This window comes from Saccopteryx leptura, chromosome 2 (assembly GCF_036850995.1).
Source record: "Saccopteryx leptura isolate mSacLep1 chromosome 2, mSacLep1_pri_phased_curated, whole genome shotgun sequence".
Classification (NCBI taxonomy): Eukaryota; Metazoa; Chordata; class Mammalia; order Chiroptera; family Emballonuridae; genus Saccopteryx; species Saccopteryx leptura.
Genome location: NC_089504.1, coordinates 215422059 through 215449492, shown reverse-complemented (window position 1 = coordinate 215449492; position 27434 = coordinate 215422059). Strand labels below are relative to the sequence as shown.

The window sequence follows — 27434 nt, the reverse complement described above, 5'->3', positions numbered from 1 at the left end:
ATGTGGCACATATACACCATGGTATACTATTCAGCCATAAGAAATGATGACATCGGATCACTTACAACAAAATGGTGGGATCCTGATAACATTATACGGAGTGAAATAAATAAATCAGAAAAAACAAGAACTGCAGGATTCCATACATTGGTGGGACATAAAAACGAGACTAAGAGACATGGACAAGAGTGTGGTGGTTACGGGGGGGGGGGGGCGGGGGGAGGGAAGGAGGGAGAGGGGGAGGATGAGGGGGAGGGGTACAAAGAAAATAGATAAAAGGTGACGGAGGACAATCTCTCTTTGGGTGATGGGTATGCAACAGAATTGAATGACAAGATAACCTGGACATGTTTTCTCTGAATATATGTACCCTGGTTTATTGATGTCACCCCATTTAATAAAAATTTATTTATAAAAAAAAAGAGTTACAATATAAATATGTAAATAAATAAATAATAAACCAACAATCTGTAAATAAATGGACAGAAACAGATTTGCTCTGGTTAGGAACATTTGACACCATAAGAAAAGGCAAAAACATCTTAGACATTTGAGTAAACTATTATTTCAAACCAGACTTCTCCAACTAGCCAATGATCACAAAGTGTGAGACATACAAGGCATCTTCGAATGTAAAACCCTCCAACACGTCTGAAAGAGTCTTGGCTCTGTTACCATGGCAAAATGAAAATGGGAAAACACCCGAGCACAGCCTGCAGTATGGCAGAAGGGGGTATCTGAAAGCATCACGAAGGAAAGGAGAGAAGAGAAAGAGCTAGTTCCCGGGGTGCTGCAACTCCTGAGTGTTCTCCGCACAGAGGCAGGGTGATGACGGAGGGGCTTAGTTCTCTATGCCCCAGCCTGTGTACAGATGTACTTTATAAGATGAGCAAGTTTAATTTTACACTTGTATTTTAAAATACTTAATACACAAAAACGTGTTAAACCACTACAAACACGGGAGAGAAGGAACCAGAATTCATCACTGGAAAGTATTCAGAGCTTATCCCCAACCCAGCAAAAAGAAAAAAAAAAAAGCCTTAAATATTTTCCATATGTTTTCTGGAGCCAAACAAACAAGAGATGAGGAACACATCCTGCAACATGCTCACAAGTTTAATGAGTAACAACTAATTGTAGAAAATAAACTAGCAGTAATGAGGATTCCCCTGCAACAGGCTCTTAACACTAACAAGGAAGAGAAGGCGTGGGGAGCTGCTCAGTGGGACAACACCAGCCAGCGAGGGTATAAAAGCTGAAAGTCCAGGCACCTCACACTCACACTCACTCACACACTCACACACTCACACCCTCCTCTAGCTCCTCTGTCCCACCATGGCCATGTCCACCCTGTCCATCTGCTCCAGCGACCTGAGCTATGGCAGCCGCATCTGCCAGCCAGGTTCCTGTGACTCTTGCACTGACTCCTCCTGCCATGTGGGTGCCTGTCCAGAGAGCTGCTGTGAGCCCTCCTGCTGTGCCCCTAGCTGCTGCCAGCTCACCTGCTGTGTCCCCAGCTGCTGCCAGCCCACCTGCTGTGTCCCCAGCTGCTGCCAGCCCACCTGCTGTGTCCCTAGCTGCTGCCAGCCCTCTTGCTGCACCTCCTTTCCCTGCCAGCAGGCCTGCTGTGTGCCCATCTGCTGCACTCCCATCTGCTGCCCTCCCATCTGCTGCAAGCCTGTCTGCTGTGTGCCCATTAGCTCTGGGGCCATGCCCTGCTCCACCTCCTCATTCTGTTGCAGACCCTCCTCCAGCATGTCCCTCATCTGCAGCCCCGTGTGCAGACCTGCCCGCTGTGTGTCCACCTCTTCCTGCTGTGCCCCCTCCTCCTGCCAGCTCAGCTGCTGCCGCCCAGCCTCCCTGTTCTGCCACCCTGTGTGCCCCTGCCCTGCCTGCTGAGTCCCTGCCTCAGCAATCAATTTCTGCTGCTGACTCTTTCTAGACCTCATCTAGGGTCCTTCCCCAGTAGAAGGCTGACGACGTCCCAGCCAGCTACACCCCTTATGGCTTTCAAACCACAAGATACAGGACTAGTTTCCTTTCCTGACATAGCCATTCATTCAGGGACCCAGGATGCTCAGCAAATCATTCCTGATGCTGGCCACACAGATGACCCCTCTTAGCTCCACCCCTGCCCTGTGTGTGACTGGGGTTTCCCCAGCTGGCCTGGTGCAACTCCAGGCAGTGATGTCACCTAATAAAGCCACCTTTTTTTCACTCTGACCTTCAGTTTTTCTGGGGACACATCTGGGATAGCGTGATGCGGGACACTTGGTGCTGGTCTCTGTGCACCTGACACCCCAGCCCCCCTCTAAGCCCTCATCCCCAGCACAGCCCCCAGGGCTATCCATGTAAAGCTGCCTCTGGAGCCAAGGCCAGGAGTTAGGGGACACAATGGACACCTCCGCCATCCCCTGCCAGCAGCTATGGACCCTTGCACTCCACTGCGTTCCTGGTTCAGTGGTCTCCTTCCAGCCCACACTGCATGTCAGGGCCAGGCCCCACACCCAGTGTCCTTACCCACCAAATTAGTCCCCAGTGGACCAGCCCAATGATTGCAGTGCTTGTTCTGGCAGCCTGACATGGTGGCCCATCCTCCAGCTTACCCATGAGCCCACCAGAGGGGCATGAGGAGGATTGCCCCTGTCCCAGAATGACAACCCAGCAGCCATGGGTTCTCCCTGGCCCTTTTTAGGAGTGGTTTATGAGGACATAAATGAATTGAGGTAGGCAGTACTCACTGTCTGAGGAGCCAGCCCATGCAGCCTCCTCTAGAGAACTAGGGGAGCTGTCGGCTACTGCCTGATCATGTTACTAGACTCTCACCCCCTGTCTGACACTCTCAAATATCCCTGCTTCTGTACCCCATACCAATTTCACTGGATGTGGTCCCCTGATGTCTTCACACAAGTGTGCTCACATGTACTTCTGACACTCCCAATTCCCCCAGGTCTCTTCTGAATGGCTTCTGCCTGCGGCCCTCTGGTATGGGCTCAGACACTCCCTTCTGCAGGGCAGCTCTGCCCATCTGAAAGCCTCACCCTACCCTGCCTGAGTAACAGACCCATACAACCAGCTGCGTCACCAGGCACACAGAGCAGGGCAAGCTCAGGTCCAGCCTCTCCTGACATCGTCCCAACCCACTGTGCTCAGTGAGGTCACAACAGTCATCTCTCTTGCTCCTCCCTGAAGAAGATCCCCAGGACTGCCAGCAGAAGCCAGTGACCAACCTGACAGGCATATTCACCTTCCCAAAAGCAAAGCCAAGTCCCTGTGAAGGGACAAGTGAGTGTGCGACAAGCACAGAAATGTGGGTTTTCTTGCTCTGGTTCTAGGGTGGTGGCTGGAGCCCAAATCTTGGCCCTGGGACTTCAACACACAGTGGTCCTAAGCCCCTCCCATTGGTGTCCTCTCTACCTCAGCATCGGAACAGCCAGTGATACAGAGTGCCCATGCTTCGCTCGCTAACTTCCCCCACTTGGTCCTGTCATCTCTGCATACCCTGTCATCAAAGGCATGGACAGGACCCAGCCTGCCCTGGTTTCCTGGGAACACTCCTCACAAGGACATCTCAACCTCATCCTTTCTGACTGCCCCATTAGCTGTCTTTTTCTGCTTCCTCAGAACCTCTGTTCCACTTTGGAAAAGTTTCTCAAAATGTTAGAGTCACAATATGGCCCAATGAGGACACTTCTAGGCATCTACCAACTAGAATTGAAAACCAGGGTTCAAATATAAACTCATACACCAGTGTTCACAGCAGCACTGTTCATTTCACATTAACCACAAAGTGGAAACAACCCAAATGACCATTAGCTAAAGAATGGAGAAACTCAGTGGTGTCTGGCCACACTGGAGTATTACTTGGCCATGAATAGGAGTGAAGCTCTTATGTGCTACAGTGGATGAACCTTAAGAATTTCATGCTGAGTGAGAGAAGCCAGACACAAAAGGCCACATGTTGATTCCTTTTATAAGGAATCTCCAGAGCTGGGTGGGGGAGAAAATGGGGAATGATGGCTAATGGGTACAGGGTTTGGGGGGAAGGATAGTCTAAAATTAAATAACGGTGATGGTTGCACAACTCTGTTAGTATACTAAAAACTGCAGATTGTGTACTTCAAGTGGGTGAATTTTATTGCATGTGAATTATATCTTTGTAAATCTGTTAAAAACAAAAAGACCTCATTCCATTTCCAATTTGAAAATATAAATGAAATAAACCATATTCTAAAAAATGTAAATTATCCACATTGATTAACAAAATAAAAAATTTAATTGTGAGGGTATCCAAAGAAAATATAGAAAATAAACAGAAATATTTAATTATTTAAAAGGCACAGACTTAGAAGGTTTAAAGGTATAAACCATCAGCTATCAACATAAAATTTTTTCTTATGATATTTATAACAGCCCAGAGTTTATAATAAGTCAGAAGTTTTCCAGGTTTATCTAACCCTGGCAAAACTCTGATGCCTCTCACCAGAGCAGACCAGTGCAGGTGGGGGCAGACCAGTGCAAGCAGGAGCAGACAAGCATAGGCCAGAGCAGACCAGCACAGGCTGGGGCAGACCAGCACAGGCCAGGGTGTAATGCTTGTGGCCATGGCCAGGCAGGTTCACATTGGATTTGGGCAGATGGTAGAAAAACTGCAGAGCCAGAAAGGGTTGAGCCATTTCATTTAACTAAAGACTCACAACAGTGGACAAACACACACAGGCAGGGAAAACCGCCTCTCAGGCAAACGAACAGCAAAATGGCCCCTCACAGTGTTGGGCAGGCAACCTGCGCTTCTACAATCTTCCTGAGCGCAAGCACCCCTAGCCTTATATAAGCCATACACATGTGGCACGGCCATGTGCTCATGCACTAATCGGGCCAAGGTCTTGCAACCAGTAAACCAGCAAGCAAGCCTAACAAAGCTGCCCCAGACCAGGGCAGACCAGAGCAGTGCAGGCCGGAGCAGACCAGTGCAGGCCCAGGCAGACCCACATGGAGCAGAGCAGAGCTGTCTAGCTGGAGAACGGCCTGGTCTGGGGGCTGCCTCACAGCTGTGCTATATCACAATTGAGCTGTTTTTCACTGAATAAAGTTTCATTCTTCATTGTACCCCAAAGTGGGGATTACTGTTGGCATTGAATTGCCTCCAATGATCACTTGTTGACATGCCAAACCAGCAACGAGAGACAAAGAAAGAGAAACTGACTGTGGACGTATCCCATTTAAGAACACAAAGTAGGAGATTCTAAATAAAATCTTAGCAAATTCAATATGAAGCATTTGACTTTGGGTGACTTCGGGTGATGGGTACACAACACAATCAACAGTTTATGTGCTATAGAAATGTTTACCTGGAAACTATGTACTCTAATTGATCAATGTCACCCCCATTAAATATAATTTTCTAAGTAAAAATCTTAAAATATTATATATGAAGCTACATTAAAAGAATAATAAACCATTATTAAGTAGAGTATATCTCAAAATGCAAGTTAGAAATCATAACATTAACTATACTGATGCATGAGAGCAGAGAAGACATTAGACCTCTCCACAGATGAACACACACACAGAAGATTCTACTCATTCTTTACAAAGCAAAATTCTTGGTAAAGTAGGGACAGAAAGAAACCTCATGAACAGTGACAGCTCTGCTACGACCAGGAAACGTCCGCTGAGTCCTGAGCTGAGGGTAGTGCTGCCACCAGCTTCAGGAGCAGGACGCAAGGGCCTCGCAGGTCAGTCCTCACCCAGTGCTGTCCTGACTCCCCAGTCAATGATATAGGAGTGCAATAAAAGGAAAGCACACACTTGGGGAAGGGAGAAGAAACGTGTATGGGGGCGCTGGAGTGGCTTCTGCCACACAGCTCTCCACACTTCCCTCCATCATCTTCCCGCCGTCAGGCCCCCGCTGTCGGCCCAGCCAGGGCCAGGGGGCCACGGCACTGCTTCTCTCACTCAGATGCCCAGACACTTTATTCCTGTGTTCAGAAATCAATTGATCATTAATCTTTCCTTGAACCTTCTGCATCAGACTCAACCAAAGGCTTCCTGATCCTAGACCCAAACTCAGTGAGAGGTGCCCACACTTGGCTCAGGTCAGCTTAGCCCCTTATTAAAGAGTTGTGCTAAAGCAGTGACAGTCAGAAGACACCTTGGCCAGTGATATATGTAGTCCATAGGCCAAAGAGAAAGAAGCTATACGAAAGGGCATGGGTCATAGATGAGAAGAAGAAGACATGGAAAGTCCTAACACTCGTGTGATTGAGCAGGTCCCTAGGACAGCTGGAGGGAGAGTAGAGGAAACCATTATACTCGACCCAGAAGGCAGTGTCAGGTTTCTCAGATCCTACCAGCCTTGAGCCCACATTCCCTCACCATGCTCACCCACAAAACCCAAGGCCACCCAGGGTGGGAGTAAGGCTTGGGGACTGACAGTGCATACCCCTTATGGCCAAGAAACATCACACTCCAGGTTCTCAGATTTCCTGGTGATCACTGTCCTCTGTCCAGGACGTTTCCTTCAGGCAGCGTTTTTATGGCTATAAAAGTGATCCTTGCACCTTGGCTGCCTTTGGAACGCACTCAGACTATGACAGGGCATGTCTCAGAGTACAGAACCACTAGGCCCTGTCTTGGAGCTGTCATAAACATTATTGTCATTTCCCTAAAGCAGCACAAACTTCTTCAGTTCTGGAAAGGGGAGGAGGCACATAGTTCTCTCACAACCCCTCAACACCCACTGAAAGGATATTTCAAAACTAAGAAAAGAAACTAAATCAAAACAGCCTAATAACAAGAAGAGGGCTCACCAAGACACTGTATATGTTTGTAAAACATAGAGGAAGAGGGAAACAGATTAGTGTACATTGGAGCAAGACCCCAATGCACAAGACTAAAATTGCTCCTTCATTTATTCAGAAAATCAGATGACTGACACCAACGAGCAGCCTTAAGGACATACAATGAAACAGATTGTTAGAAAATGATGGGAAGCTTGTTCAAACACTTACTAACCCTATCAGAGTCATGAGGAACATATTGCATTCACACCACAGGATGACATCAAGCTGCTACGAAACATAACACTGGGGAACAAATTTTTTTCATTTTCTGTTGCATAAGGTTTTAGAACTGTTTCTATATATTTCTGCATCGCTGATTCTAAATCTGAAATCCGTTTTTTGGTGCATGCTCTAGTTTTTATGCAATTTTAATTTCTTTTTGTTACAGTTAATGGCATGCATTTGTTTTTAAATTGGAGTTAAAGGGCAACAACTCTTGGATTGAACATAACCACAAGGCAATTAATGTTTTACAAATACCACTTTTACATAATTGTAGTTGTTTTTAAATGTAAAAAATTATTATCTGATAAAAACACCCTCTTATTTTGTTTTAAGATTGAATCATGGTTTCTTCGAGTAGGCATAAATGTAAGAATAGTCCTGACACCTTCTGTTATATATGTGGCTGTTACACACTTCAACGTCAAAGGTTCAATATTTCATCATTTGTGACATATGCATATATTGCCTATTTTCAAGTTCCCCTTGGCGATCAAGACAAGAATTGGGCTCCTCATATTGTGTGTCATAATTATTAGAAAATGCTTCATGACTGGACAAAAGGAAAACGCAAAGGAATGCCTTTTGGTATTCCCATGGTTTGGCATGAACCTAAGGACCACAGCAGTGACTGTTATTTCTGTCTGATACATACAAAGGGCATCGGCAAGAAAAAACAGCATATGATCGCATATCCTAATATTCCTTCAGCAATACGACCTATCCCACACTCTGAGACACTCCCGGTTCCAGTTTTCAATGGTTTTATTTCTTCTAAGATGAAGAAAGTGAACATGGTGATCAAGTGTATTTTGATAAGATGCATGAGGAAATGGTTGTAGAATCTGAAGGATCTTCTTCTGATGCCAAGCAGTCATTAACCCCTCAGCAGTTTAGCCAACCCGAATTGAATGACTTAGTAAGAGATTTGGGCCTATCAAAGGAAGCAGCTGAGTTATTAGCCTCCAGGTTTCAAGAAAAGAATGTACTTCACCGGTCAGCTAAAGTATCCCATTTCAGGAAGCATGAACAAATTTTTGTGGACTTTTTCTCCGAAGACAAACACTTTGTTTACTATCATGATATCAGTAGTCTTCTCAGCCAGCTAGGTGTTACCACTTACAGTTCAACAGAATGGCGGCTGTTTCTTGACAGCTCTAAACGGAGTCTGAAATGTGTTCTCACAGTGGTAATGTTTATGCAGCGGTTCCAACTGGTTGTTCAACTCATCTATGAGAAAATAAAAATGACATAAAAACTGTCCTCAACTTTCTGAAGTATGAGAAGCATAACTGCATCATTTGTGTGGATCTTAAAATGGTAAATTTCCTGCTAGGACAACAGAGAGGTTTCACGAAGTATCCTTGCTTTCTGTGTTTGTGGGACAGCTGAGCTCGGGAGAAACACTGGACACAGAAGGAGTGGCTGAAACGTGAAGCTCTGGAAGTAGGGATGCAAAATATTGTGAATGAACCTGTAGTTAATCGAGACAGGATCATTTTTCCCCCACTTCACATCAAACTTGGCTTAATGAAGCAGTTTGTTCAGGCTTTGAATAGAGAAAGTGAATGCTTTCAACATATTATTTCTGCTTTTCCTGCCTTATCTTTCAAGAAGATAAAAGCAGGTGTATTTGATGGACCTCAAATTCGAACCCTCACACGTGATGAAGAATTTGCCATGAAGATCAATAAGGAGGAGAAAGCAGCATGGCAGTCTTTTTGTGGCAGTTACAAAGAACTTCCTTGGCAACAAAAAAGCAGAAAACTATGAACTTCTGGTTCAAAGGATGCTGTTGGCTTTCTGCAACATTGGATGTAACATGAATGTTAAGATTCACTTCTTGAGATGTGGCACATATACACTATGGAATACTACTCAGCCATAAGAAATGATGACATCAGATCATTTACAGCAAAATGGTGGGATCTTGATAACATTATACGGAGTGAAATAAGTAAATCAGAAAAAAACAAGAACTACATGATTCCATACATTGGTGGAACATAAAAACGAGACTAAGAGACATGGACAAGAGAGTGGTGGTTACCAGGGGTGGGGGGAGGGAGGACGCAGGAGGGAGGGAAGGAGAGAGTTAGGGGGAGGGGGAGGGGCACAGAGAAAACTAGACAGAGGGTGACGGAGGACAATCTGACTCTGGGCGAGGGGTATGCAACATAATTTAATGACAAGATAACCTAGACATGTTTTCTTTGAATATATGTACCCTGAATTATTAATGTCATCCCATTAACATTAATAAAATTTATTAAAGAAAAAAAAATACTTTAGCTACCAAAAAAAAAAGATTCACTTCTTGAACAGTCACCTTGATAGGTTTCCTGAAAATCTTGGAGCTGTTAGTGATGAGCAGACTACTGCTGGAGCATCAAACGAGATTGTCCTCAACAAGTACACAAACGCAAATTTTTGCCTGAATAGAATTTAAATAAGTTTTGTGCAAATTTTATGATTAAAATAAGTGTTTTCTTACTTTATTTTTAAATTTTATTTTATTTTTTAATTATTCATTTTAATAGGGTGACATTAATAAATCAGGGTACATATGTTCAGAGAAAACATCTCCAGGTTATTTTAACATTTGATTACGTTGCATACACATCACTCAAAGTCAAATTGTCTTCCGTGACCTTCTATCTGGTTTTCTTTGTGCCCCTCCCCTCACCCCACCCCCTCCTTCTCCTCTCACTCCCCCCCATAACCACCATACTCTTGTCCATGTTTCTTAGTCTCATTTGTATGTCCCACCTATGTATGGAATCATACAGTTCTTAGTTTTTTCTGATTTACTTATTTCATTCAGCATAATGTTATCAAGGTCCATTCATGTTGCTGTAAATGATCCAATGTCATTATTTCTTATGGCTGAGTAGTATTCCATTAATATAAGTGTTTTAATATGTTCTATTTCAAAATTGTAGACAAATTCTGATGCAATCATATCTTTTAGTCTATTCATGTATTTACTGCATTATATAAATTATTATATTTTCACAAAGATGATGCCCAAGAAGACATTCTACTTCATTATGTTAAACTAAATGTTGAAAATTTTACAATAAGATAAAAACCTAAAATCTTGAATTGCAAAAAACCTGTAGCTTACAGAAAAAAACTAATGTCAGATTTGAGATCAGCACACTTGAATTAGGTAAGAACAAGTGTTTTTGTGGACGCAACAAAAATTTTGTTCCCCAGTGTAATCAAATAATGCTTGAAAAAAAATTAGGGGAACAGATTTATTGGCATGATCAATTAGTAAGTTATATAATAACTAATCACTGTGGTGTCCATTGGAAACAAATATAATAATGTATGTAATTGAAAGAAATAGTTTTAAAAATAAGAGGAAGAGTCAGTTTGAGGGCTTAATAAACAAGTACTGAAGAATGACAGAACTGTGGTCTAAAAGACAAAGTCAAGAGAATTTTCTAGAAAAGAAAGCAAATGATAAACATGTGGGAAGTGAAAGAAAAATTGAGAGATACGGAGGCAATTTCCAGAAGATCAGACATCTAATAGGAGTCAGAAAAGCAGAGACCAGGAGAGATAAACTCATATTTGAATAGAACAGAAGTACTTTCTGGAATGGGCTTTCACATGGAGCTCTGATCACATAGAGCAACACACAAGTTGAAAAACCAAGACATGAGGTTTTAAAACAAAAATGAAGAGAAGGACAAACGCTCTTGGAGAGTTACAATATAAACATGTAAATAAATAAATAATAAATAAACAAATAATTTGTAAAGAAATAGACAAATACAGACTAACTCTTGTCAGGAATATTTGACACCATGAGAAAAAACAAACACATCTTTGACATTTAAGCAAACTTATTTTAAAATACAAAGTGTGAAGGTAACTTGATTTTTAGACATACAAGGCATCTTCAAATGTGAAATCCTCCAACCAAGGCAGATTAAGGTCAGTTGAGGCCTTGGGCATAGAAGAAAATATTGGGTCTCTTACATAAGAAAAAAGTGTAAAGCTGGAGTTTGCAGGGCCCAGGGCATGCGCCTGGTGCAACCGCCTTTAAATCCACCTCTGCCTCCAACACGTCTAAAAGAGTCTTTGCTCTGTTACCATGGCAAAATGAAAATGGGAAAACACTGGAGCACAGCCTGCAGTATGACAGAAGGGGGTATCTGAGAGCGTCACGAAGGAAAGGAGAGAAGAGAAAGAGCTAGTTCCCGGGGTGCTGCAACTCCTGAGTGTTCTCCGCACGGAGGCAGGGTGATGACGGAGGGGCTTAGTTCTCTATGCCCCCAGCCTGTGTACAGATGTACTTTATAAGATGAGCAAGTTTCATTTTACACTTGTATTTTAAAATGCTTAATACACAAAAACATGTTAAACCACTACAAACACGGGAGAGAAGGAACCAGAATTCATCACTGGAAAGTATTCAGAGCTTATCCCCAACCCAGCAAAAAAAAAAAAAAAAAAAAGCCTTAAATATTTTCCATATGTTTTCTGGAGCCAAACAAACAAGAGATGAGGAACACATCCTGCAACATGCTCACAAGTTTAATGAGTAACAACTAATTGTAGAAAATAAACTAGCAGTAATGAGGATTCCCCTGCAACAGGCTCTCAACACTAACAAGGAAGAGAAGGCGTGGGGAGCTGCTCAGTGGGACAACACCAGCCAGCGAGGGTATAAAAGCTGAAAGTCCAGGCACCTCACACTCACACTCACTCACACACTCACACCCTCCTCTAGTTCCTCTGTCCCACCATGGCCATGTCTACCCTGTCCATCTGCTCCAGCGACCTGAGCTATGGCAGCCGCGTCTGCCAGCCTGGTTCCTGTGACTCTTGCACTGACTCCTCTTGGCATGCGGATGACTGTCTAGAGAGCTGCTGTGAGCCTTCCTGCTGTGCCCCCAGCTGCTGCCAGCCCACCTGCTGTGTCTTCAGCTGCTGCCAGCCCATCTACTGTGTGCCCGTCTGCTGCAAGCCTGTCTGCTGTGTGCCCATCAGCTCTGGGGCCACCCCCTGCTCCATCTCTTCATCCTGCTGCAGACCTTCCTCCTGCGTGTCCCTGATCTGCCGCCCCGTGTGCAGACCTGCCTGCTGTGTGTCCACTTCCTCCTGCTGTGCCCCCTCCTCCTGCCAGCCCAGCTGCCGCCCAGCCTCCATGCTCTGCCACCCCGTGTGCCCCCGCCCTGCCTGCTGTGTCCCTACCTCGGCCATGAATTCCTGCTGCTGATTCTTTCTAGACCTCATCCAGGGTCCTTCCCCACTAGAAGGCTGACTTTCAGAACCACAGGAGACAGGACTAGCTCCTCCTCCTGACTCAGCCCCTCATTCAAGGACTCATGATGCTCAGCACATCCTTCCTGATGCTGGCCACACAGATGCCCCCTCTTAGCTCCACCGCTGCCCTGTGTGTGAATCCTGATGCCCCAGGTGGCCTGGTCCCACCTAGGCAGTGTTGTCACCTCTTATTCCTAATAAAGCCACTTCTGTTTCACTATGACCTTCTGTATGTCTGTGGACACATTGGGGATAGCATGATGAGGGACAGTCTTGGGCAAATGAATTTGTAGAGTCTGTATTTTCTGAGTTTGCTCACTTTTATTGTTAAAAATGGCTCTGGTGGAAATTGCTAATTACTTTCCTGCTTGGGAAGGGCCATTGTTAATCTAATGTGTGCTGGAGGAGGGGTCTTTATGGGCCCAGCAGTTTTTTAGAAGAGAGAAGAAGGGGGGGGGGGGAGGAGGAGAGGGAGGAAGAAGAAGAAGAAGAAGGAGAAGAAGAAGGGGAAGAAGAAGCCGCCAAGATGGCAGGGTGCTGAAGGAGAAGCCAGTTTGTGCAGAGAGGAGAAGGGAGAGGGTGTGCAGATGAGGAACCAGAGGTGACTGAGCTGGTGGGGCCTTTGATTCTAGGAAATCCAGGATGTGTCAGTAACTTTGTGAGCTCTGAATGAGTGGGTTTTGGAGCCCTGAGTGTTTTTACTCACCTGCCAGGTGTGAGGCTAGAATAAAGGAACGGCCCACCAGTCTTAGTCTCCACAGTTTCTTTACTGTCTGCCTGATTCTAATGGGAACCTGCATGTGCCTGGCTGTGATGGCTGCGACTACTGGCCTCACAGACACCTGGTGCAGGCCTCTGTGAACCCCACATGGCAGGCCCCCACTAAGCCTTGTGGGACCCCAGACCCAGCACAGCACCCAGGGCTATCTTTTAAAGCAGCTTTTGGAGCCAAGGTCTGGAGGTGAGGGACACATGGACACTTCCACCATCCCTGTCAGCCACTATGGGCTCCTGAACCACACTTGCCTTCATGGCACAGTGGCCACCCATGGCCAGACTGTAAGTCAGTGCCTGGCCCCACAGTCCGTGTCCTTGCCCACCTGATTATCCCTCCGTGAATCCAAGGACTGCAGTGCTCATTCCGGCATCCTGGCCAGGTGGTAGCTGAAAGCCCAGGCACCTCACACACTCATACTGACTCACACTGTCCTTCAGCCCCTGCTCCTAAAATGACCATAGCCAGCCCAGTTCCTGTGACTCTTGCACCAACCTTTCTTGGCAGGTGGACAACAGTCTAGAGCTACTGCCAGCCCACCTGCTGTGTCCCCAGCTGCTACCAGCTCACCTCCAGTGTCCCCAGCTGCTGTGTCACAGTCCCCCTCTTGACCCTTGTTTGTGCCCCAGTGAGCTGTGAGTCCAGCCCCTGCTTCCATGTGGCATATGGGCCCTATCCCTGCCAATCAGCCTAAATCAGCTCCTCCACGCCCTTGTGCTGCCAGCAATCTAGCTGCCAACCCTCCTGCTGCACTTCCTCCCCCTGCCAGCAGGCCTGCTGTGTGACTGCTGCGAGCCCGTCTGCTGCAAGCCTGTCTGATGCACATCTGTCTGCTACAAATCTGTGTGCTGTGTGCCTATCTTCTCTGGAACTGCCCACTGCCCAGCCTCCTCATGCTGCCAGCCCTGCTGCAGACCTTCCTCTTGAGTGTCCCTTATCTGCCATCCTGTGTGCAGACCTGCCTGCTGTGTGTCCAACTCTTCCTGCTGTGCCTCCACCTCCTGCCAGCCCAGCTGTTGCAGTCAGGCGTCTTGTGTGTCCCTTGTCTGCCATCCTGTGTGCTCTCATCAAACCTGCTGAGTCCCTGCCTCGGTGCAGAAGTCCTGCTGCTGACCAGCTCAATCTTCTGCCTTTTAGGCTGCTGTCCTTGCTCCTGAACACAGTTTTCCTCTCCCAGAAGCTCCTCCCTCCCCTCTCCCATTGGTGGACACACAGTTGCTGCCTAATGCAGATTTGAACGTGAAGTCCATCCCTTTTTGAGAAGAGATGACCCACAAATCCTTCACTGGGGGTGGACTTGATATCCCCAGGGGCCTCCTTTGTAGGACTGATAGCTTGCTTTCCATATGACAAAGGGTAAGTGCTATAAAAAATGTTTGTGCAAGAAAATATGTGTTTGCGTCCTTGTCCTCCCTTGAGCCCCTTCGACCACTCCCAATCTGGGCTGTGGGTGCCCCATCTGGTAGAAGCCAGAAAATAAAGAGCTGTTCTCAAATCTGAGTTCAGAGTGGCTGAGTAACAAGATCTGACAGGGATGCCATCTGCACACTCGTTTCCCCTTCTGATCCCAGTGGCCCACCCTCCCTGCAGTGGACAGCCCTCCAAGGCTGGGCCCAGGAGGCAGTGTGGGTGCTCGAGGCATAGATCCTTAATGGATGTGGGCTCCTACCCACACCAGTCCCCCTGTCTGTCCAAGTTATAGGTAAGTTGGGGCGCAGAAGAAACCCTGTTGGTCAGGATCTATGTGACAGTGTCTCCTGCAGGGAAGACCACCATGACCTGGGTCTGACACGGGCAGAATTGGTGCTGGATTCTCCATGGGTGGGAGGGCTAAGGGCAATGCTGCCTGAGAGTCCCCACTGTCCAGGGGGACCCTTGGGGGCAAGGGTGGGGTAGACTCCGGCCAGGGGAGAGCCTGAAGCAGGACAGACCTGGGCAGAAGGAACCCATTGCCAACCAAGCACCTGAGAAGGGAATGGACCACTTAGAGTGGGGCCTCCTCTCTAGGCTAGTGGGTGTGGAGTTGAGGGCTCAGCAGGGGGAGCCAACTGAGAAAGAAGGGGTTCAAAGTCCCCAAAGCAGGGCAATGGGAAACCAGCTGCAGCCCGCTGAGACACCATCCCCTCCTCCCCATGCCTCTCCCACCTTGATGATCATGCTGCAGTCAGCAGCATTGTAAGGAAGAGTGGACATTGGAGATTGTGCAACAGAAAAGTCGGTTCTGTCCTATGGCTCAAATAAATGTCCACAAACACAGTGGCTACAACAATGCAAATTCATCGTCTCACAGCTATGGAGGCCAGAGTCTGACATGGGTCTCTCTGGGCTAAAATCAAGGCATAGGCAGGGCTGGACCCTTCCAGAGGCTCCTGGGAAAAATCTGTTCCTTGTCCCTCTCTAGAGGCCCCCACCACATTCTACATTTACATGCTCCATTACAATAGGTTAGCATCTTGCCTCCATCTTCCCAGGGCCTCCTCTTTGTAGCCCAGTCCCTGCTGCCCTCCTCCTGAGTCCCTGTGCTGACACCGAGCTCCCTGGAAAACCCAGGATCTTCTCCCAGACAAAGACCCTTCATTGTCCCCCATCTTCAGAGTCACTTTGCTTATAAAGAACATAGTCTCAAGGTTCTGGGATTAGGATGTGGACATCTCTGAGGAACCACAGAAGTTGTCACCATGCCCTCTCCCGACGACTGGGCGAAGGAGGAGTCATACTTTTCAAGGGGGTGTAAAGTTTTTTTTACTTAAGCTAGAGTGGGAGCAGGAGATCTTATTACCTACAGGGGGTCAGGTCAGAAAGCTAGTGATTTGCCTTCAGTCCCACACAGAGAAAACTAAGAACTGACCTCATAAGTCCAAGGGACAACGTGGGACAAAGGAAGCCCTGGCAGTCCTCTGTGGCTGGGCTCTAGGAGCACCCCCATTACTCCAGAGGTGGCCTTTGAGTGGTCAGTCCTGGGCATGCAGAGGCGGATTTAATGGAGGGCGCAATGGGCTTGCAACCTGGGCCCCAACTTCTGAAGGGCCCCACAAAATGCCAACTTGACATTTTTTTCTAATGACACCAAGTTTGGTTTCATATGTGCAATTTTAACATTAATAGTACATAATATTTTTATTTATTTAAAAATATGGTTTAGCCCTGGCTGGTTGGCTCAGTGGGAGAGCGTCGGCCCAGCGTGTGAAACACCCAGGTTCGATTCCTGGCCAGGGCACACAGGAGAAGCACCCATCTGCTTCTCTACCCTTCCCCCTCTCATTTCTCTCTATCTCTCTCTTCCCCTATCTCTCTCTTTCCCTCCCACAGCCAAGGCTCCATTGGAGCAAAGTTGGCTCAGGCACTGGGGATGGCTCCATGGCCTCAACCTCAGGTGCTAGAATGGCTCCGACTGCAGTGAAGCAACGCCCCCAGATGAGCAGAGCATCACCCCCTAGTGGGCTTGCCAGGCAGATCCCGGTCAGGCACATGCAGGAGTCTGTCTCTCTGCCTCCCTGTTTCTCACTTCAGAAAAAATAGAAATGGTTAACATGTATTTTTATCTTCCCTGTCTCTCTCTTTTTTTTAAGGGGCCCAATATTTTCTTCTGCGTCCAGGGCCTCAACCGACTTAATCCACTTCTGTGGGCATGGCCATGATAACTTGGGCCTTCTCTGCAGAATGAACTTTCCAGAATCCTCAGAAAACCACCTCAAGGAGCAGTTTGAGGAAAGATATTGAAGGAGAGATGTGGCCACATTCAGTGAGCATCACACTCTAATATGTACTGAGCCTTAGATGCTGGAAGTTACAGGGCCTGGACACTGGCACCTGCCAGTGTGGGATGAACCAGGCCCAGCCAGAGGCACTGGGGGCAAGGCCTTCAGCCTGAGTGGCTGGGATCAAGCAGCCTTGCTTCAAGGCGATCTAGTCAGGTCCAGAGGTCTGGACTGCCTCATAGGAGTTCATGCAACCAGCTGCTTCTGACCCCACAAGGAGGGGTCTTGGGAGGCCGCAGGCTCAGCAATAGGAACATGTGTCTCAGGGGACCGGTAGGCAGGTGAGGGTGTGGTAGGAGGGCTGGCAGCATCCAGAGGGCTGGCAGGAGAGGGCCAGGCACACAATGAGCCTGCAGCTCACTGGCAGGAAGCAGGCCAGCTCAGGGGCATGCAATTGGTCACCTGGCAGGGCCTGGGCACACAGCTGGCCAGGCTACAGGAAGAGGCCTGACTATAGGCTGCTGGGCGACATGGGATGGGCAGCTGCAGGCTGGCTGACAGGAGCTGGATGAACTGCACGTGGGCCCACACAGCAGAGCCACACAGGGGGCACGGCAGGAGCTCCTGCAGCGCTGGGGAGGGCAGCAGGCTGGGACACAGCCCAGGTGACTGTGGAGCAGTTGGTGTGGCACATGGTAGTATGGGCCTGGAGTGGGGTCAGAGTAGAGGACAGGGCTGGTCCACAGGCTCTTCGCCCAGGCAGCCTTTGCACCAGGTTGCAGCGTCCTGGCAGCAAGATACATGGTGCTTTCTCATGGCTGCCTGGCTGGGTTTTCCTCCCTTTTTCTCTCTCTCTGTGGGTCTCTTCCTGGTTCAAGTGACAGTTCAGGAAGCTCCTTCTTGGCTGGAGGTCTCTGACCCAATGGCTTGTGATTTCAGGAACCAGAGCACAGGTTGGATAGTGAAGGGCCATTGGTAGAGAACAAGGGGTCCCATTATGATTTTTAAGGTCCTCCCCAATTTTATATACCCTGCCCTTTGTGCACACAAGCACAGTCACACTCGCTGCACTGGGGGTCCTCTATTTTGATTTGGAAACTCAATGATCCAAAAGGTCTTCCCAACTGACAAGAGCCATGCTGTTGAGCTCCCTATGGGGGTGCAAGAACCACATCACCACAGTAACAGTAATAACAGGTCCTGGCTTGGTGCCGGGTACGTGCTCAGCACTTGACACAGACTGTTTCATAACCGATGACTCATCAACCCTGCCACAAAGAGCAGAGCAGGCATGTAAACCTGCTTAGTTTTACTCTGGAATCCGTGCCAAATTATGCGGGGACTTTGGGGTTCTGAGATTCTTCCATCTGTAAGTTAGAATTTTTTAAATCAAATTTGGGGATTTTGTCCATATTTCTTCAAGACATTCTTATGTTTCAATGTCATTCTCTTCTTGGGTTAAAAGTACTTGCATGTTAGTCTTCTTGATGTTGCCTCAGAGGCCCTTTCCATTTTTCCAGTTCTTTTTCCCTCTTCTTCAGATTGTATCATTTCTACTGACATGCCTTCAAGTTCAGCAACTCTTTCTTCTTCTAGGCTTCGGTGGCATGACCTGAATCTGTGTTCCTGTGCCTGTGCCCTCGCACCCCAGACTGTGGGGTTGCTCACTGCTCCTGGAGCATGGCCATTTCTGCAAAGTGTCCTCACAGCCCACGGTGCCTCTGCCTGGAACACACACCATCCTGAGCCCTTCATGGCACCCAGTGCAGCTCAGCATTGCCTCCTCGCAGGGGCCCCCAGCCACCCACTCTCTCTCTGCTGAACCTGTTTTCCTTTCTGGGACCCAGCCCTCCCTGGAATCACCTCGTGCTTTCCTTTCTCCATCCACTCACTCGTTGCCCGGGAAGGCTCACGAGGCTAGACTGTCTCCACCTCCAGCACACAGTATATATTTGCTGCGTAAACAATAAACTTCTGTATGGATCAGTAGAAGGCAGGAGTGGGCAGTTTCTGTAAAGGCAGATAGTAAGCATTTCAGGCTTTGCTGTCACCTGGTCTCTCCCACAACTGCTCAGCATGCTTGTGCAAAAGCAGCCCTAGACAGCCGCAGACATGGACAAGGCTGCAACCCGTAAAACTTTATTTATTCAATACAAACAGGCAGCAGGCCAGACTCACGCTGCAGACTTCAGTTTGCAGACTCCAGCCTTAATGTTCACTGTGCAGAATAAAAGCTCAAACTACGTTATTGCCTTCAATCTTCATTGATGGCATGAGAGAAAACTGACTAAAAGAACACAGTACTCTGAGTCGAATCAGGGTGCTCTGTGCACAATTATGGTCTGGAAAACCACATGAGCCCCATGTAGTCAAACCAGAATACCCTGTTTACAGAAGGGCAACCTGGCCTCAAAGCCAAGTTCATTTATGGTGGAGCCTAACATAGGAAGTGCATCCCAGGAAAGAAGATGCTGGGAACATGGCGGAAACAGCCATGAGGAAGTCAACAGTCGTGCTTCTGTGTTCCGGGACGCCCACAGCCTGGGTATAAAGGCTGCCAGGGAAGGAGCCTGCAGACATCACTGCCCTACAGTCCCACACCAGCCAGCCCCAAGACAACATGTGCCACACCAGCTGCTCCACAGGCTGCCAGGTTGGCTACTGCTCGCCCAGCCCCTGCCAGTCCTCTGTGTGCCGGCCCGTGAGCTGCAAGGCAGCCATGTACATGCCTGTGAGCTGCCAGGTGTCCTGCTGTGTGCCCGTGAACTGCAAACCCATTGTATGCATGGCCCCTTCCTGCCTGTCCTCTGTGTGCCTGCCTGTGAGCTACAAACCTGTCATGTGTGTGGCCTCTTCCTGCCAGTCCTCTGGGTGCGTCCAGCCCTCCTGCCCCACCCTGGTCTACAGACCCATCTCCTGTTGGACCCCTTCCTGCTGCTGACCACATATCTCCTACCCAGCTGCTCCGAGTGCAGACGTGGGCCCATCTGTCTGTCCACAATGGCCTCAGCAGGCCTCCAAGTTCTGGACGTGGCAGATGAAAAGCATTTTCAACAACCCCTCTGAACCCCAGGACGAGAATGTGGCGGGGTGATCTGGATCCCTGGTGACCCTCAGGGAAGCCCTGGGGCTCAGCGTCCTTCTCTGTCTCCAGCAGGAAATCTCACCTGGTGTGAGGCAAATAAACTGTGCTTTATTGATGCGGCTTGTCCCTCTATTCTGCCTTCACGTGTTTTTGAAGTTGGATACCTCCCTAAGCACAGCAGCCTCTCCTCAAAGAGCTCTTGGCAGAAAGCTCAGCTGAAGGTGGGGGTGTCCTTGATGAGGGGAGGGGTGGGGAAGGTGCCGTCCCCACATCCGCCACCCAAGACATTGTGGGAAAGGGCAGAGGAAAATCTTCCCTCCTGTTGAGTGGGGGACAGAGAGCAGGCCTGGGCCCCGGATCTCACGGGGTACCCCAAAGGATCACTACAACAGGGAGGGCAGGAAACTCTCACAGAAACCCCCACACATACAAAGCGGAGTCTGCCATGGGGGGGGGCAGGAAGTCTGAGAAAGGCTTGCCCTCCAAGCCCCAGGGCCTGCTCCAGTCTGATCCTGGGCAGGGATGACAGAGCCCTCCTGCCCCTGATTCAGCCCAGCCAGCACGGCTACACGAGCAGCCTCCGTCTCCACAGGAGAAAGGCAGATGCGGGCAGAGGTCCTCTGTGTGCCAGGCACAGGGGCAGCTGAAAACTCAGAGCAGAGCAAGAACCCTGCCCACCCTCTGCCCCAGCCCTCTCCCTATGCATAAGCCACAGGGAGCCCACCATGAAGAAACCTGAAGTCTTGGTGCCCTGAAGGTCCTCACAATAACAACGAAACCAAAACCAAGGTCAGTATCTGGCCAGGTTGATTCAAACTCCCTACACACACCCACTGGATCCATTTCCAGGAGGAAACACCACTTGTGTCCATTTCCATCAGTAAGTGGTATATGAGGGTCAGTTAAAGCTTAGACGACATACAGAAAAGTAGGGATAAATCAATCCATTTTTGAGAAACAAAGCTATCAACCCAAGTGGACTCAGAAATCACCCAGATGTTGGAGCAATCAGATAGAAACTTTAAATTAACTGTGTCTAATGTGTTAAAGTATTGAGTATAAAACATGGATTACATATATGAACATATGGAGAATTTTAGCAGAGATATAGAAAGATAAGAGTCAGATAGTGTAGAAGTCAAAATACAATCTCAAAGATGAACTTCTTCAGTGAGGTCATCCGGAGACTTGACACAGCCAAGTGTAGAATCTTCGAATTTGAAGATAGGCAACTAGAAACTATCCCTATTAAAACACAAAGAGAAAGAATATAGGGAGGGGAAAAGAAAAAAACATCAAAGAGCTCTAGGACAATGTGAAATAATCATACACATGTGACTAGACTCCAAGAAAGAGAGGAGAGAGAGAATGAGGCAAAAGAAATATTTAAAGAGAAATTTTCTAGAAATAATAAAAGACACAAAACCATAAATCCAAAAAGCTCAGAGAACCACCAAGTAGGATAAATATCTTCCCCCTACTAAAAAACAAAACAACAACAACAAAAAAAACATGACCTGGACATATCATATTAAAACTGTGACTTCAAAAAACAAAACTAAGGAGGAAATCCTGTAATCATTCATATGAAAAAGACACACCACACAGAGAACAAAGATAATAATTTCATCAGTTTTAATAAGAATGTATACACAAAAACAAAGACATAACGTCCTTAATATGAAACTGAAAACATCTTTCAAAAATGAGAGTCTTTTTCAGATTAACAAAACCTGAGAAAGATTAACAGCAGACATGCACCACAAGAAATATTAAAAAAATTTTTTCAGCCCTGGCCGGTTGGCTCAGCGGTAGAGTGTCGGCCTGGTGTGCGGGGGACCCCGGTTCGATTCCCGGCCAGGGAGCATAGGAGAAGCACCCATTTGCTTCTCCACCCCCCCCCCCCTCCTTCCTCTCTGTCTCTCTCTTCCCCTCCTGCAGCCGAGGCTCCATTGGAGCAAAGATGGCCCGGGCGCTGGGGATGGCTCCTTGGCCTCTGCCCCGACGCCCCGGAGGGGCAGAGCCTCGCCCCCTGGTGGGCAGAGCGTCGCCCCTGGTGGGCGTGCTGGGTGGATCCTGGTCGGGCACATGCGGGAGTCTGTCTGACTGTCTCTCCCCATTTCCAGCTTCAGAAAAATACAAAAAAAAAAAAAAAAAGAAAATTTTTTCAAAAGCCAAGGAGTGTGAGATCATAGAGAAACCTGGATCTGACAAGGAAAAGGAACATCTCTAGAAATGGTTTTAGAAAGAATGTAAATATGAAAAGCATTGCAAGATAACTGTCTAAAGAAAAAATAGTAACAATTCCTTGTGTGATTCTTATAACATAGGTATAATGCAGCAACGGTAACACGCAGACTGTGAGGGGGTGGGAGCACACTGCTACCGGTCCTGACACCACAGAAGGGGCAGAATGCTGGGTGGAGGTTGTCTGTGTCACATGACAGAGGTGTGTTATAAACTCTAAGTCAACAACTTCAAAAGGATGTGTAGCTAATGAGCCAAAAGTAGTGATGACATAAATAATTTAAAACACTAAACCTTAAAAAAAAGGAAAAGAGGGAAAGCAACAGATGGGAGAAACAGATTGCAACTAGCAAGATGGTATTTAACATTTAAATATAGCAACAATCACTTTATGTGCAAAATATCTAAACATTGAAATCAAAGGACTAATTTTCAATCTAGATAAAAATAGCAAGACTCAATTATAAGCTATCTAACAGGCATCCCACTTCAAGTGCAAAAACAAAGATGAGTTCAAAGTAAACAGATAGGAAAATACACTATACAAACGCTAATCAAATGAAGTTGGAATAGCTATGTTAATGTCAGAAGAGGTGTATTTCAAGTAAGACATATTAACAAGGATAAAGAGGAATATTCCATAATGATAAAGGGGTTGATTCACCCCCCCAAAAAGCTGAACAATCCTAATTGTGTAAACATCTAATGGGAAAGTCTCAAAACACATGAAAATCAGGAAAGGGTCACACATTACAGATGGCATGTCACCTCCAAACTCGTCCTGAAGGAAGTGAAGAGTCAGCACCCACAAAAAACAAGTGCCAGTTTTATAACAACTGACAGCAAGGAGCTTAGAAATAGATCTTAGCAGGAAGCACTCACCCTGACACCACTGGCACAGCAGTCTGGTCTGGCCAACCTCAGAGGGTGCCCTGTGTGGCTAAATTCTCTGTTGAAGCTCATACTGTCATTTATGCCTTGTGTTCTATGACTGAAGTCTACAGGTCAGCAGAGCACATGTGAGTGGCCGACATACATGTAGCATGTGTGTCACTGCTTCTTGCACCCTGCTCACATAGGGTGTCCGCAATGCCCAGGAGCTCCAGGGAACCTGCTGTCCCGGGGTCAGGAAGTTAAAGGCAGGTCCAAGGTGAGCCTGTACCCCTAGGACTGAGCAAGCTGGGGCGTGAGGCCCCAGAACCTCCTCGGAACATGGAAAGGAGATGATGGTGTTCTAGAAACCATATGACATGACCCAGGAGCCCTGTCGTTTCCTCTCACCCTGTGTTACCTCCCTGAACCAGCCAGCCACTTACACAAGAAAGGGTGTCCACAGTTCTGCAGAGGCCAATGCACACTCCAGGCCCTCAGAGGCCAGCCCTCCTCACACATACCTTGGGGATCTCATCCTCCCATCCCTCACCCCTTCCTTGCTCCCCCAAATCCACCATCTTGAACAAGAGGATTCTCCAGAATCTACCCTGCGTTGGTATCACCTGCTGGCTAGGGACACAGCATAATGTTGCTTCACATCAAGATGCCCCACCGGCCACTATCTGGCCTAGGACCGGGCTCCCAGCCTCTCTGGGTTTCAGGTGTCTCAACTGTCCCAAGAGGTTTATGAACTGCTTCCTTGGAGAGTCAAAGGGAATTTTTATGGAGATTGTGTGTGGAGAGAGACTCCATGCAGGGCCTGGCATGCAGCTGGTTGAATTCCGTTCCTCCTGTGGTCACCTGCTAGCATGGGTAAAACCTGGTTTGCCCTTTCTCAGGGGCTGCAGGATCAAGCCTGGGTGACCCTTGTAGGTAGAAATCAGGGTACATCCTGCTGGTATCCTCCCCTCCTTCCTGAAACCAGTACCTTGTATTAGCAGGCAGGATGCCGAAATGTCCCTGCAGGAAGAGGCCCAAAGTGGGAAGCTGACACCAGCAGCCGATGGACTGGAGCCCAGGTGTGCTGTGACAACACCACCCCACACCCATGGGCACCCATGGACACACTGCAAAGTGCCCATGTCAATGCTTCCCAGGAATACCTAAGGAGTGGATGGACAAGTGCACTGAGACAATGACCCCAAGGTCATGTTCACCCAGTGCCAACAGGGCCCAGGACCCAGCCCAGCTAACCCTGGACACTGGACACTTCAGCACAGAGACTGCTCTCTGCGTGTGGGGTTTCTTTATTGGACTGACTTCATGGGAGCACCCAAAACAGAAACAGGGATGTGATATCAGCAATAACAGCAAATAGTGCACATGTTGCCAAGACACAAGGTCTGGATAATAAAGGCCACCAGAAGGAGGAGCTTCCAGACCAGCCCCACCCCAGCCTCACAACACCATGTGCCACACTAGCTGCTCCAAGGTCTGACAGACTTCCCTGATCCCTTCGTCTGCATCCCTGCCTGCTGCTCACTTATGGGCTGTGGGAGTTTCTGCATGTGCTGGTCCCCAGGAGACTCGAGCGCCTCCCGCCAGCGTGCCTGCCACTGAGCTGCCAGCCCACCTGTGCAAGCCCTCCTCCAGCACTGCCTTTGTCTGCGTGCCATTCTACATCCCTGTCTGCTGCTGAAACTGTAGCCGGCACACCGACCTCTGCCTCGTCACAGACAGCCGAGCTGTGCTACAATGGTCTTGACCCTCTAGCTCTGCCCTGAACAGGTACTAGCTTTCCAGGCACCATAACTGGTCTCTGATTAATGACCAAAGTCCTTGAATGGCTCCTTCTAGATGACTAAACCAGGAACCACCCCCAGTGGCTGGTTAAGGCACTGACCAATCTGGCATTCTCTCCTTGGAAATCGCCATTAGCATCCCCCACCACCCCCAGGGCTAGGAGGGGTGGCTTGTGTTCTGGAGACAGGGTTTGGGATAAAGGGCTGTTCATGGCTTATCCTCATGAGGATACCTAAGTGTGACCAGAGCCTGGAGTCCACCTCTGTCCTTCTGGCAGCCTGCTGACATGTTCCCTGCCCTGAGCCACACCTGTGAAAGCTCACTTCGGTCAGGGCCACCACCAGGAGACTGGCACTGAGAGAGCACAGGGTGTGGTGACAGCCCAGCCATGTTCCTCTCCCTTCCCTGGCAGTTCGCTTCCCCCAACTGGCCCCCAGCAGAGAGAAGTGGCACAATCTCAACTAAACACAGCACCTATGGGCTCCTCAGCCAGCTCCCTGAGCAGTGTGCTAGTGTGCTGGCCCTTACCACAGGCTGGCTAAGGGTGTTGCTAGCCATGGCTCCCTAAGGGATAGAGAAGAGCAGGCCACCAGACCATTGTATCTGAACCCATTCCCTATTTCCCAAGTGCCTCTGCAGTAGCTCAGGGCAAACAGCTGTGAGCCATGATAGGCAGAGCCCCAGCCCTGTCCAGTGGGGCCAAGGTGACCCTTGATGACCACACAGGTCAGGGTGAACATTCAGCTGCAGCAGAACAGAGGAGCATGTCCTCCTGCATGTCCTCTTCTGTTGGCCTCCTCTCAGCCTGTTGTCTAACCAGTGGTGTCTTGCACAGCTGTTGGACTCACAGCCTTCTCCTTCCCCTTCCCTTCACGAAGGCTGGCGTCTGCACAGTCTGGGCTCAGTGCCACAGCCTCAGCCAAGGTTAAGATTCTGCGCTGTGCTGTCAGGTGGAGCTGGGTTTGAGTGGCAGCTCTGCCATCTACACACTGTTGCCTGGGACAACAATCTGCCTCTCTGTAACCTCAGTGCCTGATTCGGGAGATTGTCATGCTTAGATACCATCTATAATGAGCAGAACACCATTCCTGGCACATATTTTCTAGAGGCATGTACACTTTCAATATGGGGTTTTCAGACTTTACATAACTAAAGAACCTAAGTGTGAACCCACAACCCCAAAAACATAACACATGTGCACACAAACCAGGACCATAGGAATAACAGATTTTCCAAAGATCCATGGGGTGGAAATCTTACTCATAGAATTATAAATCAGTGTGCTTAAAACACCTGAGAATAAAAGATGGAGTAAGAACCATGAGAAAGGAACAAGATACTATTTAAAAAGAGATATATGTGAGAGAACCAAATACAACTTCTAAAGCCAAAATACATAAAGTCATTGAAATAAAAACCCGCTACATGGGTGAGATGGAAGATTAGACAGGCCACACAGAGTTTGCATGCACTAGAATGCTCACATGAGAGAGTATACAAAACCAAAAAAATAGTTTTAAAAAGTTAAATAGTGGCTAAGAGACTTGGAGGATAGGGAAGTTTCACTATTCAATTAATTGACATTCCAGAGAAAGAGGCCAGAGAGAACTAGGGAAAGTCAACCCTCAGGGATCTAGATTGTTTTCTGGAAATGATGAAAAACATGTACTTCTGAGTCACAAAACACAACACATATGAGGATAAAAAGAAATACATGTCTAGATCTATGTAGTGAAAACCAGGAAAACTCAGGAGAGAGAACGTGTTGAAAGGAGCCAGAGAAAGGAATGACTTGCCCCCAAAGGACATATGAGAGGGGACATCTCAGCAGCAACACCAGGGGTAGCGAGGCAGACAGATTGTCCAAATGCCAAGTTATGGTCATTTTCAGTCTCAATCTGCATCCTCCAATAAGCTCTTGATCTAGAACTAGAACACTATTATAGTATTTTCAAAAAGAAACAGAGCACTTAACAACAGCACTCACTAAAGGAACTACAGGATGCTCCCTAAGGAAAAGCTGGAAGGCAGAGGAGGAGTAGCAATTCAGTTGGTAGACATATGGATAAACAAGTATTAACTGAGTAGAATAATGACAATGCTGACTAATTAATGGGGTTAGATTAAAAATAAAAAGAGGGAGAGAGGCAAAACTAGAGCTTTGGACAGAACTTGCAGGCAAGTGGAAGGGATCTATTTTCATTTATAAAGAGAGTGGGAATGTGACCAACCATAGACTCCATAAAGGATGTGTTAAAATCCTAAAATCACCAAAAAGGGACATGAAAAGCATGTGGACTTCTGAAGGATAAAAGGGAGAAAAAGAAATTAAAAATTATAAAATGTCATTGCAAATGCAAGTAGAAATGGATTTTTTTTTAAAGCATAGAATGACAGGGGAGAGAAAATAACAAAATAAATGATAGAACTAAATTTAAATATATAATCACAATAAATGTAAATAGATTAAATTTCCCAGTTAAAAGAGATTAGATTTTTAAAAAACAAAATCTGGCTTTAAGCTATTTGTAGTCTAAGTCAGGGGTTGTCAAACTACATCCTTACCTCAGGGCAAATCTGGCCTCTGCCTGTTTTGTAAACAA

The 27434-nt window shown here is 47.5% G+C and overlaps 2 protein-coding genes and 1 pseudogene across 2 annotated transcripts; all 3 read left to right on the top strand.

Moving 5' to 3' along the window:
• The first annotated feature begins 1335 nt into the window (after window positions 1–1335).
• LOC136393293 (keratin-associated protein 10-12-like) lies at window positions 1336–1899 on the top strand. The gene has a single exon (XM_066365902.1). The coding sequence runs from the start codon at window positions 1336–1338 to the stop codon at window positions 1897–1899; it is 564 nt and encodes a 187-aa protein (XP_066221999.1).
• Window positions 1900–11829: 9930 nt separating this feature from the next.
• Window positions 11830–14205, top strand: LOC136393290 (keratin-associated protein 10-7-like; annotated as a pseudogene).
• A 5238-nt stretch (window positions 14206–19443) lies between these two features.
• Window positions 19444–19764, top strand: LOC136393294 (keratin-associated protein 12-1-like). Its single transcript, XM_066365903.1, has one exon. It carries the CDS (start codon window positions 19444–19446, stop codon window positions 19762–19764), a length of 321 nt encoding a protein of 106 aa, XP_066222000.1.
• Window positions 19765–27434: the final 7670 nt, after the last annotated feature.